Raw genomic sequence first — 17501 nt, 5'->3', positions numbered from 1 at the left:
TGAGGCCAAAATGGCCTTTAAGTCAGGTTTCAGAGTCAAATGTGAATAGGAGACCATTATGGATTCTCGTAAGTCTGTCTTACTAACAGGATGTCGGCTATCTTTTTTTAAAAATCAAGGATGGGGGAATACACAAATATTAATTACTTCTGACATTTCTTCAAGTCCAGATTACTTCGCATATATCATCTAATCTTTGCTTGATTACTTTTTGGGACTACAACTCTCAGAATCCCCAGCAGGCACAACTGTTTACTCCCTCTGTCCTGCCTGCACAACTTTTGTTAGGCATCATCTCTCCAGCAGAGTAAAATATTCTCAAATTAAAGCGCTAAGCAGTATACCCAGCAGCAAAACATAATCACCTAGAAAAATGCACAGGCTAACGCCAGTTATACAACTGGAGACACAGATATATACCAAAACACTTAGGGAATGTTGCACAAAAAACACTTAACATCTGCCACATAATAGATGTGTAGTAAAACTACTTTGGACATATGAGGGAAAAAAATCTTGACCTTATCTAATGTTTCCGATCCCTTAACGGGTAAATGGGATAGAAAAAAATGCTGAATAGTTCATTCTTCTTTTCATTCATTACCTTTGAAAGAAGCCTGATTTCTCTTCCGTACTTTCTCAGCAAGTTTAGTGTTTTTAGGAAGTGAAAGGTAACGTGCTGCTTTGGAAGCTGGCTGTGAAAACAAACACAATATTGTATGTAAAAAATGGTAGATAAAATGTATGAGATGAGTATTAGTGGTGCTTTTTCCTACCCCACTGCATGTAGAAGTAAACTTATGAAAAAGGTGGACAACGGCACAACTATGCTAATTAGAAATTCACAGAGTGCACATATGGCACACACAATCCTGCTTCCTGTGTTGTCTACAATTTTTTTACAAATTTTAACTGTTGGAATTTGTATGTTTTTTAAGTTGAAAGCCACCTTGAGTCTGCAATGCAGACAAAGACAGGGTAAAAATACTCTAAATAAATAAATAGTGCATAACTTTTATCTCCCTTAAAAGTTCTCTCTGTGTGTGCACACATGCATATACATATACCTTGCTTTAAACAGATGTGACTTATGTAATGCTCTACAAGAAATATTCTCAGATTTCATTGGCAATGATGCTGACATAATGATCACTGTCAGATCCCAATTTGTGATGAGAGTGATTACTTTAAGGTCAGCTGAATTATAGTCATATAGAGTCTGCTGTGTACTCATGAAACAGAAACCACAGGTACCAAATGAAGCATGGCGTGGCTAGTGAAAACCACTTAGTAGCCTCACCATGTTGCTCCAACAACATTTAGTCACCTTGCTAGTAGCCTATATTATAAATAACAAGTACCGGTCTCGACAGGCTGTTGCTCTTCCTAATGCTCTCCCTCAGGCTGTGTCGCCGACGAATCAAGATTTCTTTAGCTTGTTTTTCATTTGCATCTTCAGCAAGACTGTATCTGTTGTATGATGGTGTCTGAAACAAAATGAAACCAACAGTCATATTTTAAAAAATGTATTAGTGCAGTAAGGGTATTAAGGATCAAAATACAGCCATAATTTGGTGCTTTCAGAAATTTCATGAACATTCAGACTAGAATAAAATAGAAAATAAATGTGTCACTGGGGATTTTGACAGTAATTCATAATGGATTTTAATTGTTCATTTAACACCAATTCATTGTGGATTTTAACAGCATGCATGAGTATACTATTTACACTCATGTTAGCCTTCTCTATAAGTTAAGGGCAAGCTTTGGGACAAATCTACAGATTATGATATGATCAATTGATAAATGAAAGTTTATTATGTATTGAGGTAAAAACACCACCTCAGGGGCCAGCCATCTCTGTCATTTTCCCAGCCAGGCATCCTAAAAGGCCAGAAGCCAGGATGGAGAGAAGTTGGTACTTTTTAAGGTTCACCTGGGATAGACTTATCTGTCACCTTTCAATACTCTACTCTGAGAAGGGGATGGTTCCTTTTATAAGTCACCCCATAGATAAGTCAGCCCTTTTTGGGGGGTTGATTTTTGATTAAAATTTTTTTGACTGATAACTTTTTAGGGATGTGCAATTTTTCATTAGTCATTGTAAGTTGTATCAAATTCATTACCTTCATACAATGTGATATACAACGTGCAGGTATTGTCCGTGCCAAAAACATAAGGTTCAAAACTTACTCAATACTTTTTTGTTTGCATTATCGATATCTCCCAGTTTCATTTTCAGCACAAGGAACCAAAGCAAAGCAAAAAAGGTTGCATTTCCTCTTTAAATTAATGGCCTCTTGCAATTAGGAGAGGGAAGCAGCAGGGAGTAAGCAGAGTTCACTGGGAAAGAGACTGGGAAAGCACAGAATTCTGGGAAATGTAGTTTGAGAAAACAGGGAGCCCTAGGGCAGAGAATGCAAAAGGCCCTGCTTGAAACTACTTTTCCCAGAATTCTGTTCAGCATCAGAAAGCCCCAATCAGAATAGGGGAGAGATGTGTCCCTCTGTAGCAGCAACCAGCCAGACTTCCAATAAATTGATGAATGTGCAAAGAGGAGGACTGACCAATACTTCTAGTAAGTAAATCTCTGTGCTGGGTGGGAAATCCTAAATGGAAGTCCTATTAGTTAATATGAGAGACATTCAATGATATAGCTGTTAGGCATCTCCCAATATTTATTGGGAGATGCCTAAGAGCACTGACTTTTAAATTTGTTGATCCTATGAGAGAAGGCAGAAATGACATATAGCTATGCTGTGTGCTATCCACAAAATCTCTTGGGTCATACTGTATGTTTCATTTTAATTATCATTTGTGGTAATTACAATTCTTAGTTTTTGTAAATTAATTAATTTTCAGGCATCAGGTCCAAGTTACAAAAGCTCTGGAAAAGCTTCTTTGAAAACCATAGGGTGGAAATTAAAAATAAACATCATGGGAGGATGTACACCATTAACAACCAAGGATTCATACAAACAAGGGCATGAACTAGAAGACAAGCCACTGAGACATATCCTAATTCTGTACCACAGGAAATGCATCACTATCCATTGGTTAGTGCAGCATTTAGGCACAAGAGATCAGAATCAAAAAGTAATTGTCAGCATTACCTGTTGTAATTCTGAGATGTAGTGTGGTTCTATTAATCATTATACTTGTAAAGTAAGTAAAATAAAACCAGAACTGCATTGTTTATTCCTCTTTTTTACTCTGTAGTTATTTTTTCTGAACAAAAAACAATGTAGAACAGTACAAAATGTGACTAAAATAAGAAAAATCCCTGAAGATGCTTTTGCTGCTCCAAAGTAATGAGTAAAAACATAAATAACCAATACTTTTTTTAAAAAAGTACTTACCAGTAATTATGTGACTTTTAAAAGGTGCATCATTATTCCCCATTGCTCAATTAACATTATTATTTGTAATGGGCTATTTCCAAATGGTTGCAAAACCTCACTTGGTCAAATTTAATCTTAAATGGTAGCACTACCAATCAGCCTCAGTAATCTCTTAATGAAAAGATCTTTTTATAATAATAAAGACAAAGAATTATTTTTATAATAGTCGGGGTATAGAATTCTGATCCTTATTGTTGTTGTGAACTTTCAGGACATTTCCATCACATGGTGACCTTAAATGAACTATTATGGGGTTGTAATGGCAAGATTTGTTCAGAAAAAAGGTTTGCCATTGCCTTTCTCTGGGCTGAGACCGTGTGGCTTGCCCAAGACCACTGATTGGGTTCAATTGCTGAGCAGGGATTCGAGCCCTAATCTCCAGAGCCATAGTCCAACCCTTAAACCACTATGTCATGCTGGCTCACATGCTAGAAAATGTATCATAAATAAAATGTACTGATGTTTTGAATGAAATATCAGTACATTTTTGAATGAGCTACAGCATATTCAGAGTTTATGTTAGAGTAAACACTGTCACTCCGGCTTAGTGCTAAAGAATAATATTTGAAACCAAGTTCCAACAGGCTGCTACAATCCACTCTTGAGTCTTTTGGTAAAGACAAAAGTACAGCTTGTCAAGTTTCTTTTTCTGTAATACAATTTATTCATCAGCTTTCTTATATGCTAATCCTAAATACATTTGCTTGGAGGCAAGTCTCACTGATTTAAATGGAAATTGCTTCCAAGTAAGCTTTCTTATGATGGCATCCTAGTGCTTTCAACAGGGAAGGAAAAACATCACCAGCTGAGGAAGTAGATACATTCACAACAGGGCAGTCCATTAATATGGTTTTCTACTTACTCTCTGTCGTATTTGATAGAGATTCTTCGTTAAAATATCTCTTATATCATCCGTAAGGGCAGGATAAGAAGGAATTCTTTTTTCTTCTTCTTGAAGCTCACTGTTGCAAAATAAAATATAAAGCTCAACATGTTATAATTCGAAATAATCTGACCTACTTTTCCTTCAAGACAAAGTGTTATTTTAAAGTTTGAGAGGACATGTTATATTTTTATCAGAAAAACATGACTGGTCTAATTAAAATGATCAAGGTAAAGGTAAAGGTTGTCCCCTGACATTAAGTCCAGTCATTTCTGACTCTGGGGTGTGGTGCTCATCTCAATTTCTAAGCCGAAGAGCCGGCATTGTCCATAGATACCTCCACGGTCATGTGGCCGGCATGACTGCATGGAGCGCTGTTACTTTCCCACCGGAGCGGTACCTATTGATCTACTCACATTTGTATGCTTTCGAACTGCTAGGTTGGCAGAAGCTAGGGCTGAGAGCGGAAACTCATGCCGCTCCCCGGAATCGAACCTGTGACCTTTCCGTCAACAAGCTCAGCAGCTCAGCGCTTTAACCCACTGTCCCACGGGCAGTGATTATGTATTATATTTAAATGATTATGCATTATATTTAAATGGCTCAAAAAGCACAAAAGTGGATAGAAACTAACTAAATTGCTGATTTTTTTAAAGAACAGGCTGAAGCGAAATGTTTTTTCAAATCTAAACATGAAAAATTGGATTCAAAAATAATTGTTGGCAGGATGGAGAATTGATTTTTAAAAATAAATGATCATCTGCCCTTTAAACAGACTACTTAATATAAATAAATGCTTGTAGTATTAAAATACAAAGGTATTGCCAAAAAATATCAAATATCCCATTGTATCCAACTGAAAAACGCTCAAAGAAACACTATAATAAACATGTGGTTTGAGAATCCCTTATCCAAAATTTATGGAACCAGGAGTGTTTTTGGATCTTGGATGGGGTTAGATTTTGGAACATTTATTTATATAAAGTAAGTTATCTTGGAGATCGAATCTAAGCCTAAATATGAAATTAAATTATGTTTCATTTACATCTAATCCACATAGCCTGAAGGTAATTTTATACACAAATTTTTAAATACATTTGTACATGAAACACATCTTCCCCTTAATCTACACTATGCTCCCACTGAGCCTGCCCATTCAGTGACATCTTTGTACAGATCAAGGACCTCATAAGATGGGCAGGTGGAAAGTGGTGTAAAGAAGGCGAAATGGAAAAATAGACTGAACTGCCCTCCTTCATTCCCTACCACCTTTCCCTGTCTCTTGGGATGGCTTCCCATCCAACATGGTTTCCTATCCTTTCCTTATCCTTTCCCTGTTTCCTCTTTATCTTCATCAATTAGGAGTTGGATAACACCTGACTCCTCCAAAGCCAAACGTTGTCAAAACAGAGCTCCATGGAGTCCCACCAGAAGTTGCCTTGTGTCATGTGATGGGTTCTGTGGGACTCCGTTTCGTCAATGTGGACAAATGAGGAAAAGACACAGAGAAGACTGTGTCCGATAAGATTCTTAGTTAGCAGCAACAAGAAACTGGGCCTTTACAGTGCTGAAGCTACCACTGTGAAATGCTTTCAAAAGGAAGTCACCTGATAACTGTTTTTCTCATAATTCTGGCACAAGGCAAATACTTTTCCTGTAGTCCTAAGCATTTGAAATGCTATCCCTCTAAATGTCCTCATTAATCCCCTGCCATCTCATTTTCTAACAGTTATTAAAATGTTCTTGGAAAATCTTTGAAAAATATAAATCTTTGGAATAAATGTACTGAAACATGCAGCCTTAAATGTGGAAAATAATTTATTTTCACTTTCAATCTTGGGACAACAAGAGAACAACACAAACTTCAAGAAAAATGACCTTACAGCATGGAACAGCTCATATCAGGACAACATAAACTGACAATGGTATTACCATCTACATACCTGAGAGAAGCTAGAGATGGTACTGTTGTCATCATTCCATTCTCTGCCATCTCAATGGCATGTTTTATTTCAAGTTTCTGGTATAGAGCTACTATACTTGATTTGGGCTGACTTTCCCTAATTAGAAGTTTCCTCAGGTACTTCTTATCAAACTTTATAAACCTATAAGAAGAAGATGTAGTGGTATTAACTAATTTATCTTGCTAATGCATTAAAGGAGTACTGTAGTTAAGGCAAGTTCCACCCCAGACACTATTTTCCTTAGTCTGAAAAGTCTATTGCTTATAAAAGTCACACCAGTTCATTATCTTTTCAGTAGAATCAGTGACAGTGTCAAATATCAAACTAATAAAGTTAAAACTGCCACAGATTCAGGAAAGTAAAAACTATAAAAGTTTACATTTACCTTTTTTACTAAAGTTTTAAAACAGGTGTATCATATAGCACTTATTAAAAATGAATTAAGTCTTGGTGAGGACACAGTCCTTTACATCTTGATGAGATTCTCAATAGTGACTATGATGATTACAACAGTTTTCCTGTCCCATATCCTAGAAATCCCCACTTCTATTCATTACAGACACTTGGCACCACAAATTGATTCCAAGTAACTGCCTAATGAATTGTGTGGGATGAGGAAAAGATGATGCCCAAATTGCAGGGCAGCCTTGGTTCTCCTGGTGGAGGAGGAGCGACCTGGAAGCACATGGTGGATCTCAGAGAGGCAGTGCAGCTGCAGGGATCCCCCCCCCCATTTCCCACTCCACTCTGCCCCACCCCACCCCCAATGCATGACCACTGCAAGCCAACAGCATCCCAGAGCTGCTGGGAGCTGACTGGCTGCTTTGATCAGCTGGACAGAGCATATATAGGCATTCCACAGCAAGGGGCTCTTCAGCTGCTTCTGGGTTTACTCAACTACTTCTCCCTCTAAGTACGTGCGGCAATTTTGTTACAACTTTGAGTTGAGGAGTAATTGGCATTGGTTTTGGATCCAGGAAATAGGGACCAATGCAAACAGTCACTGCTGAATTCAAGGGGTTCCATGGTGGAGAACCCCGGTTGAGGTGTGGCTATAATGAGGTCATACCCAGGTGGAGGTGGACCCAGATTGCATCAGGGACATGAGGTCTGAGATATATCATAAGCTGGGATGGCCCAGAAGGTTGTCTCAAGCAGCCATGACTGACAACCGGCACAAGGCCAGCTATGTAGTTATATTGGTTAACAAGCAGACCTGCTGACATTAGGATCGAGACCCGTGTAGGGCAACTTTGCTGAGCTGCAACCAAATAATATTGTGGCCTTTTTACTACCAATGCACAATGTTGTTTTTTTCTGAGTACATCTGCGAGGAGGGCCAACGATCCGCTTACACAGTAAAAGGGACAGCAGGCAAGACTTGCATTTTAGTAGCTACCCTTTTCAATTTGCCTCTCTGGGCAACTGACAGTCCAGCATCAGAAAAAGTGGTGGAGGATGGAGAAGGTGGTTGGACAGGGAGAAGAGAAGGTGAAACAAAGAAAAATGATTTTGAAGTAAATCAAGTTTTGAATTCAGATAGTGAATTGATAGCTGGTAGAAAGGCCAAGCAAAAAGCAAGACAAAAAAATAACTCCTTCCTTGGAAATAAATGTCTCTTAACTCATGCAGACTTTCTGCCAAGTAAATTTTCCTCTTATTGAAGTGTCATTTTTATATATTTTTATTTAAATATCTAGCAGTCGAGTCTCATAAAGCTCATTATTTGTGAAATATTATTACAAAAAATAATATTGCCATCTTGTCCCCTGTGACATCAGCGCCCCTCCCCCAACACCAACGGCCACTCTGGGGCCAGAATAAAGAAGGGGAGCCGGGAGGACATTGCCATCTTGTCCCCTGTGACATCAGCGCCCCTCCCCCAACACCAACGGCCACTCTGGGGCCAGAATTGTTTTTATACTATGTCTTGAATTTTGTTGTTCCTATGTTGTACACCGCTGTGAGTCGCCCCTGGGCTGAGAACAGCGGTATATAAGCAAAGTAAATAAATAAATAAATATTGTATAGAATTAGCACATTTCAGAAAGTCAATATTGTACCAATTAATCTAACTGGCCTTTGACTTTTGGTCTTCAATGCTCTACGTACTTATCTTTCCAAAAATTATGACCCCAATGTCCACACACATCTTCAACACCAGCCTTGACATGATCAAAGAACTAAAATGTAAAGAAAAAGAGAAAAGAATCATTACTTATTTTTGTGCATATGTTTGCTATATGTGAATCTTACAGGAACATTAATTTGTCACATAGATGTAACAGAAAAAGTTTCAACTGATATAAAAAATTAAGACTAGGCCAACTCTAAAGTCTTTCTATATATTAAACTACACCCTCATGTTATGATAACCCACCCAAGGTGAATGGGACAAAAATATTAAAGACTCTGCTTCCCTTATACAAAATTCTGAAATCCAAAATATTCCGAACTCCAAAAAATGTCCAAATGGGTGGCCAAGATGGTAACATCTTTACATTCTGATGGTTCAATGAGCATAAACTTTTGTTTCATGCACAAACCTATTATAACTACAGTGTATAAAATTACCTTTGAGGTATGTGTATAAGATATACTTAAAACATAAATGGATTTGTGTTTAAACTTTTGTCTCATCTCCAAAATATCTCATTATATACATATATACAAATACATGCAAAATACAGAATGCATCTAATCCCAAGCACTTTGGATAAGTGATGCTCAAGGCATTTCTCCTTCATTCTTTTTTCTCAACCAGTCCTTGGTCTATCCAGGCATGACTGGTGGGGACGAGAGACAGGGCCTTCTCTGTGGTGGCCCCTCGGCTATGGAACTCCCTCCCCAGTGAGATCGAATAGGCCCCCTCCCTCTTGACATTTAAGAAACTACTGAAAACGTGGCTTTTCAAGCAAGCATTTGCGGAGTGAGATGAAGCAGTCAAGATAACTTCGGGATTGGTGAAATGTCGAATGTTCTATGTTTTATGTTTGTCTATGTCCGAAGTTTATAGTTCACGGGTTTTAATTCATTATTATTTGCTATTTTAGTGATGTGACATATTTTATACTTTGTGAGGCATTGAATTTTGCCAGTTACTTGTGGTGAACCACATTGAGTCCCCCTAGGGGTTGAAAAAAGCAGTATGTTAATGAAATAAATAATTAACCATGCCTCCTCTCTTAGTATATATGCATGTCCTGGTATGCAGGTAGCTCTTGCTTTGGAATGTATTTCCAAAGCAATTAGATTGGGATGAAAGAGAAATCCACTTGGCCATTTGTCTGTAGTTGTGCCTTTAGGCAATGTTTGTAGGACCCATTGCCCTGGTCCACATGCAGCCTTCAGGAGACCGTTCAATTTTGTCTACATAGCCTACATACAAGTATACTAAAAAAAAAAAAAAAAACCAACCCAAAACCAAAACCCAATATCAACAACAAAAGATTAAAAATACTTTTTCTAGAATAATACTATTGCATCCTAAGCATCCAAAAAAACAATAACTGCAAACTACAAACAATCTATGTTATCTAACCTTAGGGATTTACATTCTCTGTCTGGTGTTTATATTCTCTCTGTTTTCTGCACCCATTTAGTGAAAAGGCACTATTGATACATCCTTTCTCACATACTAACACACTTGTAGTCCAAAAAAAAAAAAAAAAAAAAACAGTGATGGAGTTTTTGCTCCATCTTAGCTGGATGAACACAATAAATGGGGCCCAGTCTTTCTTATAGTTAATTAGATTTTTCTCCTTAATCAATACAGTAAGTTTATCAATTTCTGCAAGTTCACTTATTTTCATAAACCAATCGTCTTGAGATGGAATCATTGAGTCCTCCCCTCTTTGAGAATAAGTAATTTGAACTGCCATTATCATGCATACCAATAACTTTCCCTATTTTCTATTGAGAAAATAGTAACTGTAAATATTAACTGAATTAAATTCATGTATAAAAGGAGAATGCTGTAGTAAATTTTCATCACCATCCAAGGGGGTTCAGGGAGTCCCAATCTGGCTATCATTTGGGCTCAATCTGGCACCCCAGAAACTGAATCAGGCCCACATTTCTGGTCAGTGTATAAGAGCCCAAGGCTCCATCTTATACAACATGTTATTCAATATGGATATGAAGTACTTGGGGGAGGTCATAAGGGGATATGGGGAAAGATGCAGGTATACAGGTAATGAACCAGTACCTATATAAGCTGAATGCAGTCCAATACACTGAAGATGCTTCCAGATAAGACACAAGTTCTATGTGGGTTGCTGGGTTATGGAACTGTGAAACTTTTCTGCCCTTGATAAAGCTGCACCTCCCTGAGAAAATGCTTTCTTGGGAGTATTCTTGAATCCATTATTCCATTGCAGAAACAGATGGACTTTGTGGCTAGAGTATTTGGAGCCAATTTTGACTGGTCTACCAGCTATGGCCACACTGGTCCATGCACTGGTAACTTCCTAATTATAGTACCATGCACTTTATTCAGGATCACTGTTGAAGATTACTTGGAAACTTCAGCTAGTACAAAGTGCAGCAGCTCAACTGGTAACCAGAACATCATACAATAATCATATCACACCAGTTTAAAAGAAGTGCAATAGCTGCCAATATGTTTGCAATCTGAATTCAAGATGGTGATAATTGCATGACCTAAATGGCTTGAGTCATTAAATCTTGAAGAAGCACCACTTCATATACATACCTGTCCAACATGTATTTATTTATTTGTTTGTTTATTATATTTATATACCATCTCTCTCAATCCGCAGGCAACTCAAGTCCGCAAGGTGAGCCCTCCTCTGTATCCCATCAGTCAGGGAAATATGTGGCAGAGAGCCTTCTTTGTTATGGCATCCCAATTATGGAACACCCTTGAAGGCCTGATTGTCACCAGCACTGTTGTCATGTCAATGTCAGGTGAAAACGTGGGAGCTAACTAAAGCTTTGAGGGCCTGATTTTCCACAAACCTCACTTGTATATTGTTTTACATTGTTTCAACACGTTTAACTGTTTCAACCAGTCTTTCTAACTTGTTAAAATGTTTCAGCTTTTGAAAGCTTTGCTATTATTTACACCTTTTCAATTTGTCAGACTGGTCACATTGTATCCTACCTGGAGATCTCTGGATAGGTGAGATTTGTAGTGGTGATAGCAATAAAGAAACTAACACTTAAAATATGATAAAGGATCTGAAAAACTCCTTTGGATATGTTTCAGTCCTAAAATAAACCATAAATGTATATAATAAATGCATTACATGTGCATTATGTATAGCACACTACATTATTTCCTATTACAGAAGAAAAATGCAGCTACCCAAATGAAAATTCACTGCATTTCCAAGTAGCACATTATGCACGCAAGCTGTAAACATACCCGACAATAAATTTCTTCACTGACAGCAGGTTGCTTTTTATTTGCTTTTTTAACATCAAGAAATTCCACAAGTGGGCGAATTGTTATTCCCTGTGCAAAAGACAACAGCAACAAGCATAAAAATTAATTCAGCCCTTGAAGTTATTTTCCATTTGTTATTTTCATATTCTGTTGGATAAATACATTTTCAGCATGTGACATAAGGGTGTGGAGTTATTCAAAGGTAAAAACAAGAACTTTGTGTTTCATAAGAGAAGGTATGGCATTAAGAAATAGTTTAATATTGTCTGGAATGGAATTCTAGACTGAGCTGCATTCTAGGCTACAGTGTATGAGGAGGAAGAAAAAGATCTGGTACTCCAGCAAGAGTACACTATAATCCAGAATTTAGATGAAAAGGAGACAAATTCTGGATTTTTCAAGGGATTTACTGGAGAAAATCACAACTAAATATAATGCAAAGGCAATGGAGGCATAAAACCCATGTCTAGTTAATGTAGAGTTAGCAACCTTATAACCAAATTGCTTGGTTCCATTTCAGCTGACTCCTTATTTGTTTTTCCCTCATCTACTTTCCTCACTTTAATCCTGTCATTTTTTTTCTTCCCACTTTCCTTTCCATTAGACAGCATTTTTGAATTTTCACACGTGTCTGTATGTAAAGTTCTGAGTCCCTTTTGGGTAAGAGGGGTGGGATATAAATATAGTAAATAAATCAGCTACTGGGTTGTTGGTTTTTCAGGCTATATGGCATTATCTCCTGACATTTCACCTGCATCTATGGCAAGCATCCAAACCTCACAACCTCTGAAGATGATTGCCATAGATCAGTGGTTCTCAACCTGGGGTCCCCAGATGTTTTTAGCCTTCAACTCCCAGAAATCCTAACAGCTGGTACACTGGCTGGGATTTCTGGGAGTTGTAGGCCAAAAACATCTGGGGACCCCAGGTTGATAACCACTGCCATAGATGCAGGCAAAATGTCAGGAGAGAATGCTTCTAGAACATGGCCATATAGACCAAAAAAGCTACAATAACCCAGTGATTCTGGCCATGAAACCCTTCGGCAATACAAATAAACTACTTTTACACATTTTACATTGAAGCCCCAATCCTGAGTTTGCAAAACTTGAGTGAGGCTGTTGGTAACAGGGTGACTTGGAGATCTCTCATTCATATGTCCTTTGTTTGATATCCCCTTCAAACAACACTCAAATGGCTTAAGAGCCTTTTCAAACTACAGTTACAGCATTAAAGCTCTCTTTAACTATCATATCCCATCCTATGAAATCCTGGGATTTCCAACTTAGACATCAGTATTTAGAACTTTTAGCCAGAGAGCTCTAGTGCCTCACAAGACTGCAAACTCCAGGATATTTATAGGTTGCAGTCATGCCAGCTAAACTAGAATCATAATGTTAAGTGTAGTGTGAAAAAGCCATATGACAAGATCATACAAGATGATAAGAGTAGACATTATATTAGTGCATTATTAACTAATTTATCAATAAGCTCGTGTGTTTCTTTTTGAATGAAATCTTTGATAATAGGAACTGGGCCTATTATAGGATTGTAAAGCAAGTAACTATTTAGTTCCATCATGTTGGAAAGTACTATGTACACAGTCTCACCTGAATGAAGACAGTAAAGAATATCACCACAATAGCAGCTGTAATGAAAAGCTTCTTTCTGGGGAACACAGCAGATGGAAGCAGGAAAACAAGTGAAAAACATATGGCTCCTCGGAGGCCTCCATAGGCAATAATAAATTGGTCCTTAAATGTTATAGGAATTGTCCGGAACACATTAATGATTTGAGTCAATGCAAAAACCCCTAAAGGAAATAGGAAAACCTTACATTTAAGAACCACTCAGAACCTTACATTTAAGACAATGGAAAGCTTCAGAAACAAAGAAAAATACACATATATTTCTATTTGCATTTTTCCCCTCCTTGGGAGTTTCTCTCCATCCTTTCACAAGGGTGGAGGATTTTCTTGATAAAAATCTCATACCTACAGTATGTAAGAGAAGGACCCTTTTCCACTAGGAAAAAAAAATCCCACGTCTGCTGCACTTAAAAGAAATCAGATGCAAGGATTTATTTATTTATTATTTGTGGTATTTGTATACGACCCTTCTCAACCCCAAACGGGACTCAGGGCAGTTCATAGTATTGGCAACAATTCAATGCCATTGATAAAATACAGTATAAACATCAAAATTAACCCTTCCCTGAGAAAACATTAAACATTATTAAACCCATTGCATAAAATCACATATCAAACAAAGACATAGCCATGGTTCGTAAACAGTCCTGGGTCATTGCACTTTCAAATTTCACTTTAACTTTAAATATTCCTATGATGGGATTCTACAGAATTTCATTTTGTTTTATAGTGCTATATCATTTTTTTTCTATTTTCCATTCTGATGTTGCTGGGCCACAAAGAGAAAATGGCTGACTCTTCAGTTTTGGATCACGGATTTATCAATTTTGATGCTTAAAAGTCCTTAGGAAGGATCACCTGGAAAGTCCCATTATTTTTGTACCAAAATCATATCTTACAAGCAGTTTTTACTTCCCTTGAGATTAGCTTTTTCTTTGTCAAAGGCACCACTCCATTAAATATAACATTTTCTGTTATAAAGTGTGTTACAGAGCAAGTGAGAATGTATTCAGTAACTCTTACCTAGTGCACGCCAAACCAAACAGAACAGGAGAGTGAAGCAAACAAAAGCCCAGTTCCACTCATGATTTTTTCCAATTGTAGATACTCCCATGAAAATAAAGATAAGCGTCTCACTGACACTGCTCAACATCTTCATGAAATATTTTATTGTAGTGTACGACTTTTGAGAAACATTCTCCTCCACATATTTGTTCATAGTCATAGCACAAGCTGTAATCCTGCAAAAGAAAACCATATTCCGTTTCTTTGTAATCATAAAAACGCATTCACTATGATCCCAAAAACATAGACTATTATCCCAAACATTTTCTAAGAATTGTGAAAGGGTATTTTCAAATTTTCAATTTTCAAATTTCTAGTGAAATTCTCACTTAAACAACTCAGTGCACTGTGTATATTTTCAGCTTCACAGAGATACATCAAACTGTGGTTAATAACAAACCCTATTATTTTCTGTTGGACAATCAACAGAGGAGTTGTTGAAAGGACATAAATGAATAAAACGTTGCTGCTATTATTATTATAAATTAATAAAATGTTGCTGTTATTATGACCCCTTGCTTCTCCCAATAATAGGACTAAAAGCAGCTAATAACATATTTTTAAAAAATAGTAACATCAGTACTGCTCATTTTATTTTCCTCCTGCAAGGGTACTTTAGAATAATTGTTCAAGGGTACTTTAGAATAATTCCTGAAATATACGGATTGTCTCAAAGCTAAGGCTAAACTTTTAATTTTTTTCTTGTAGAAAAAAATTAGAAATGAATAACCCTTAAAGGAAAGTCATTAGTCCTTGATGTTTTGGAAAAATATTTCATACCATCATACTGACTAAGCATGATGAGCAACTGCTATAATTAAGTGTGCCTTATCTGTTGTTCAGCTTTGTGGGATGTGATGTGTCATTATTTCACTTTTCATGGGATGGCATTCCATGACGTTGGATGAGCTGCAAATGCATATCTTGTGTCTGTGGCACTAGGCTTCCATTTTAATTTTGAACTTTGAGCTATTTTCCAAGATGTGCCATGACCTACAAAATATTTTCCGGATTGACATCTGAAACTTCTGCTTTGTGTAAATTTCAAATGTTTGCAAAAACAAATCTGTCTTTGCTACAAATAAAATTATGACTCATCAGATCAGATCTCAGAAAAGTTATTTTTGGACTATAACTCCCAAATTTCCAACAAGCATATGACACAATGTGTGTTTTTATTCTTGTTAAGTTTATCACACATGCAGATGTATACCAGTGAATACTGCAAATGAGATACTCAAAAATATAATGCATGCAAGGCATAAGCTGCATCTACATTGTCATATAATGCAGTGTGAGTATCACATTAGCCTGGTGCATCCATACAAGGCATACAGGCTAATGTGATTTACCTCTAGGTAAGTGACAATGCAGCTGGATCCCAAATTTACAAAAAAGTGGAGAATGTCTGAATTCTGCAGCAAGATTGACATCTTCCCCACTTTGGAGCAGAGGGGACGCCATTCCAGATCCTGATGAAGGCTCAAGAATTGTGTCCCCACAGCCGTCTCATGCTCCCTGGGCCTAGCTAGCCCTAGGAGGTGAGATGGCAGTCCCTTCCTGCTCCCAGCATTTCCCTCATCAAGAAAATCTCCCCTTTACATCCTATTCTTCTCATCCTGTTTATTTATCATTAAGTGAGCCTGATAGCTTTTGGAGGAGGAGAGGGTGCTCACTCCTCCCAAACTGCTTTTCTCACTTAATGACCAAAACAACAGGAAGGGAAGAGCAAGCAGCACTGCTATTGGGAGATTTCTTTGCCTTTTTCAGAGGAATGGGGGTGCTGGGGAGGAGGGTTGGAATCTTGCCCCATGTTCAGATATAGTAGCTTCTGCACAGCTGGCCTGTAGCACCAGTGTCCTGTCACAGATGCAGACCAGAATACCCTATGTGGTCTCAGTGCAACTCAGAACTGTATGGAAGGTCCCAGGGCCACTCTTGATTTGGAAATAGGAAGCAGGAACCTTCTCTGATTTTCCATTTTTACCCCATCAGCTAGAGTCCCTAACCAAATTTCAGCCAGTTTGCAGTGTGGCACAAATAAATTGACAAAAAGGAGGAAACTACAGTGTGTGGCCTGAATCATACTATTGTCATCTAAATTTAAGTGGTCCTTTGATATTCACATGTCAAGTAACCACATTATGCTCACCAGAAGATTTCATCATCAACTGCAACTTCTTGGGGAGAACAATGGGGATATCACACCCAACCAGTCCTGGGTTTCATTGGATGTTTTAAGTCTATTGGGCCTCACAGACATTCCAGAGTCCAATTATTTCCAAGGTTTGCCAGTCATTCTACAGACTGATAATTACAGCACCATTGTGAATTGTAATCTTAATAACTGAAATAAATTATAATTGTGCACAGTTTGAAGCTATAGTATGTTTACCAGCTTTGACAGTGCAATGTCATATGAGTACATGGCCTCTCAGAAATAAGTCCATTGAATTCAATAGGCAATGCTCCCAAAACACTGTGACCTAACACTGACATGTCCAGGAATATGCCAGTGTTCTACTTTTTTCCAATAAAAATAAATTAAACATTGGATTATTAAAATATGAAAACAAGGAAATGAAGCAGAAGGGAAAGAGGGAGAGAAAGAAAAGGGAAAGAGAAGAAAAAATATGTAGGATATTTAGAAGGGCTAGGCATAGCAATTGACTATAATGTCCAAACTGCATTGCTAAAGCAGAAGGATCCTCTGTAAGAAAGATTTCAGCTGACTTAAACGTACCTAGAATAATCACATTCACTTATCTAAAACCATCTTTAAACAAGGAAAAATGAAACTGTTTAAGGGCAGTGTATGCATATATTTTATAGGTCCACCATGAATGCAAGTCACCCTTGCACAAACAAGGCAGTTTCTGTCTGGTGACTGGAAAAATCTAGATCACTAGCTGTGGTCATCAAGTTTCTTTGACCTACTACTAAGACTTACAATAGTTTCAGTGTGCTTCTAGCCATTCTAGTTTGGAGCAAAATTAAAATAAAATAAAGACTTTAAAATAACATAAGAAGAGTTAAAAGTATGTACAGGTAAAAATCTAATTTTTCCAAAGCAAAAAAATTCCTGGGTTATCTGTTCTCATTAAGTTTTTAAAGTAAAAAAAAACAGTT

The 17501-nt window shown here is 37.4% G+C and overlaps 1 protein-coding gene across 1 annotated transcript in view; it reads right to left on the bottom strand.

Annotated features, from left to right (window-relative positions):
* Positions 1-17501, bottom strand: part of SLC9A2 (solute carrier family 9 member A2) — a 40541-nt gene that overhangs the window by 4120 nt on the left and 18920 nt on the right. The window contains exons 4-11 of the mRNA XM_060769731.2: positions 14331-14548; positions 13269-13471; positions 11638-11727; positions 8361-8431; positions 6228-6389; positions 4264-4363; positions 1362-1487; positions 605-695 (exon numbers count right to left, since the gene is read on the bottom strand). Of these exons, the coding sequence (XP_060625714.2) occupies positions 605-695; positions 1362-1487; positions 4264-4363; positions 6228-6389; positions 8361-8431; positions 11638-11727; positions 13269-13471; positions 14331-14548 (1061 nt within the window). The remainder of the gene's footprint in view (positions 1-604; positions 696-1361; positions 1488-4263; positions 4364-6227; positions 6390-8360; positions 8432-11637; positions 11728-13268; positions 13472-14330; positions 14549-17501) is intronic.

Source organism: Anolis sagrei, chromosome 3 (assembly GCF_037176765.1).
Source record: "Anolis sagrei isolate rAnoSag1 chromosome 3, rAnoSag1.mat, whole genome shotgun sequence".
Classification (NCBI taxonomy): domain Eukaryota; kingdom Metazoa; phylum Chordata; class Lepidosauria; order Squamata; family Dactyloidae; genus Anolis; species Anolis sagrei.
This window is presented reverse-complemented; position numbering and strand designations above follow the sequence as displayed.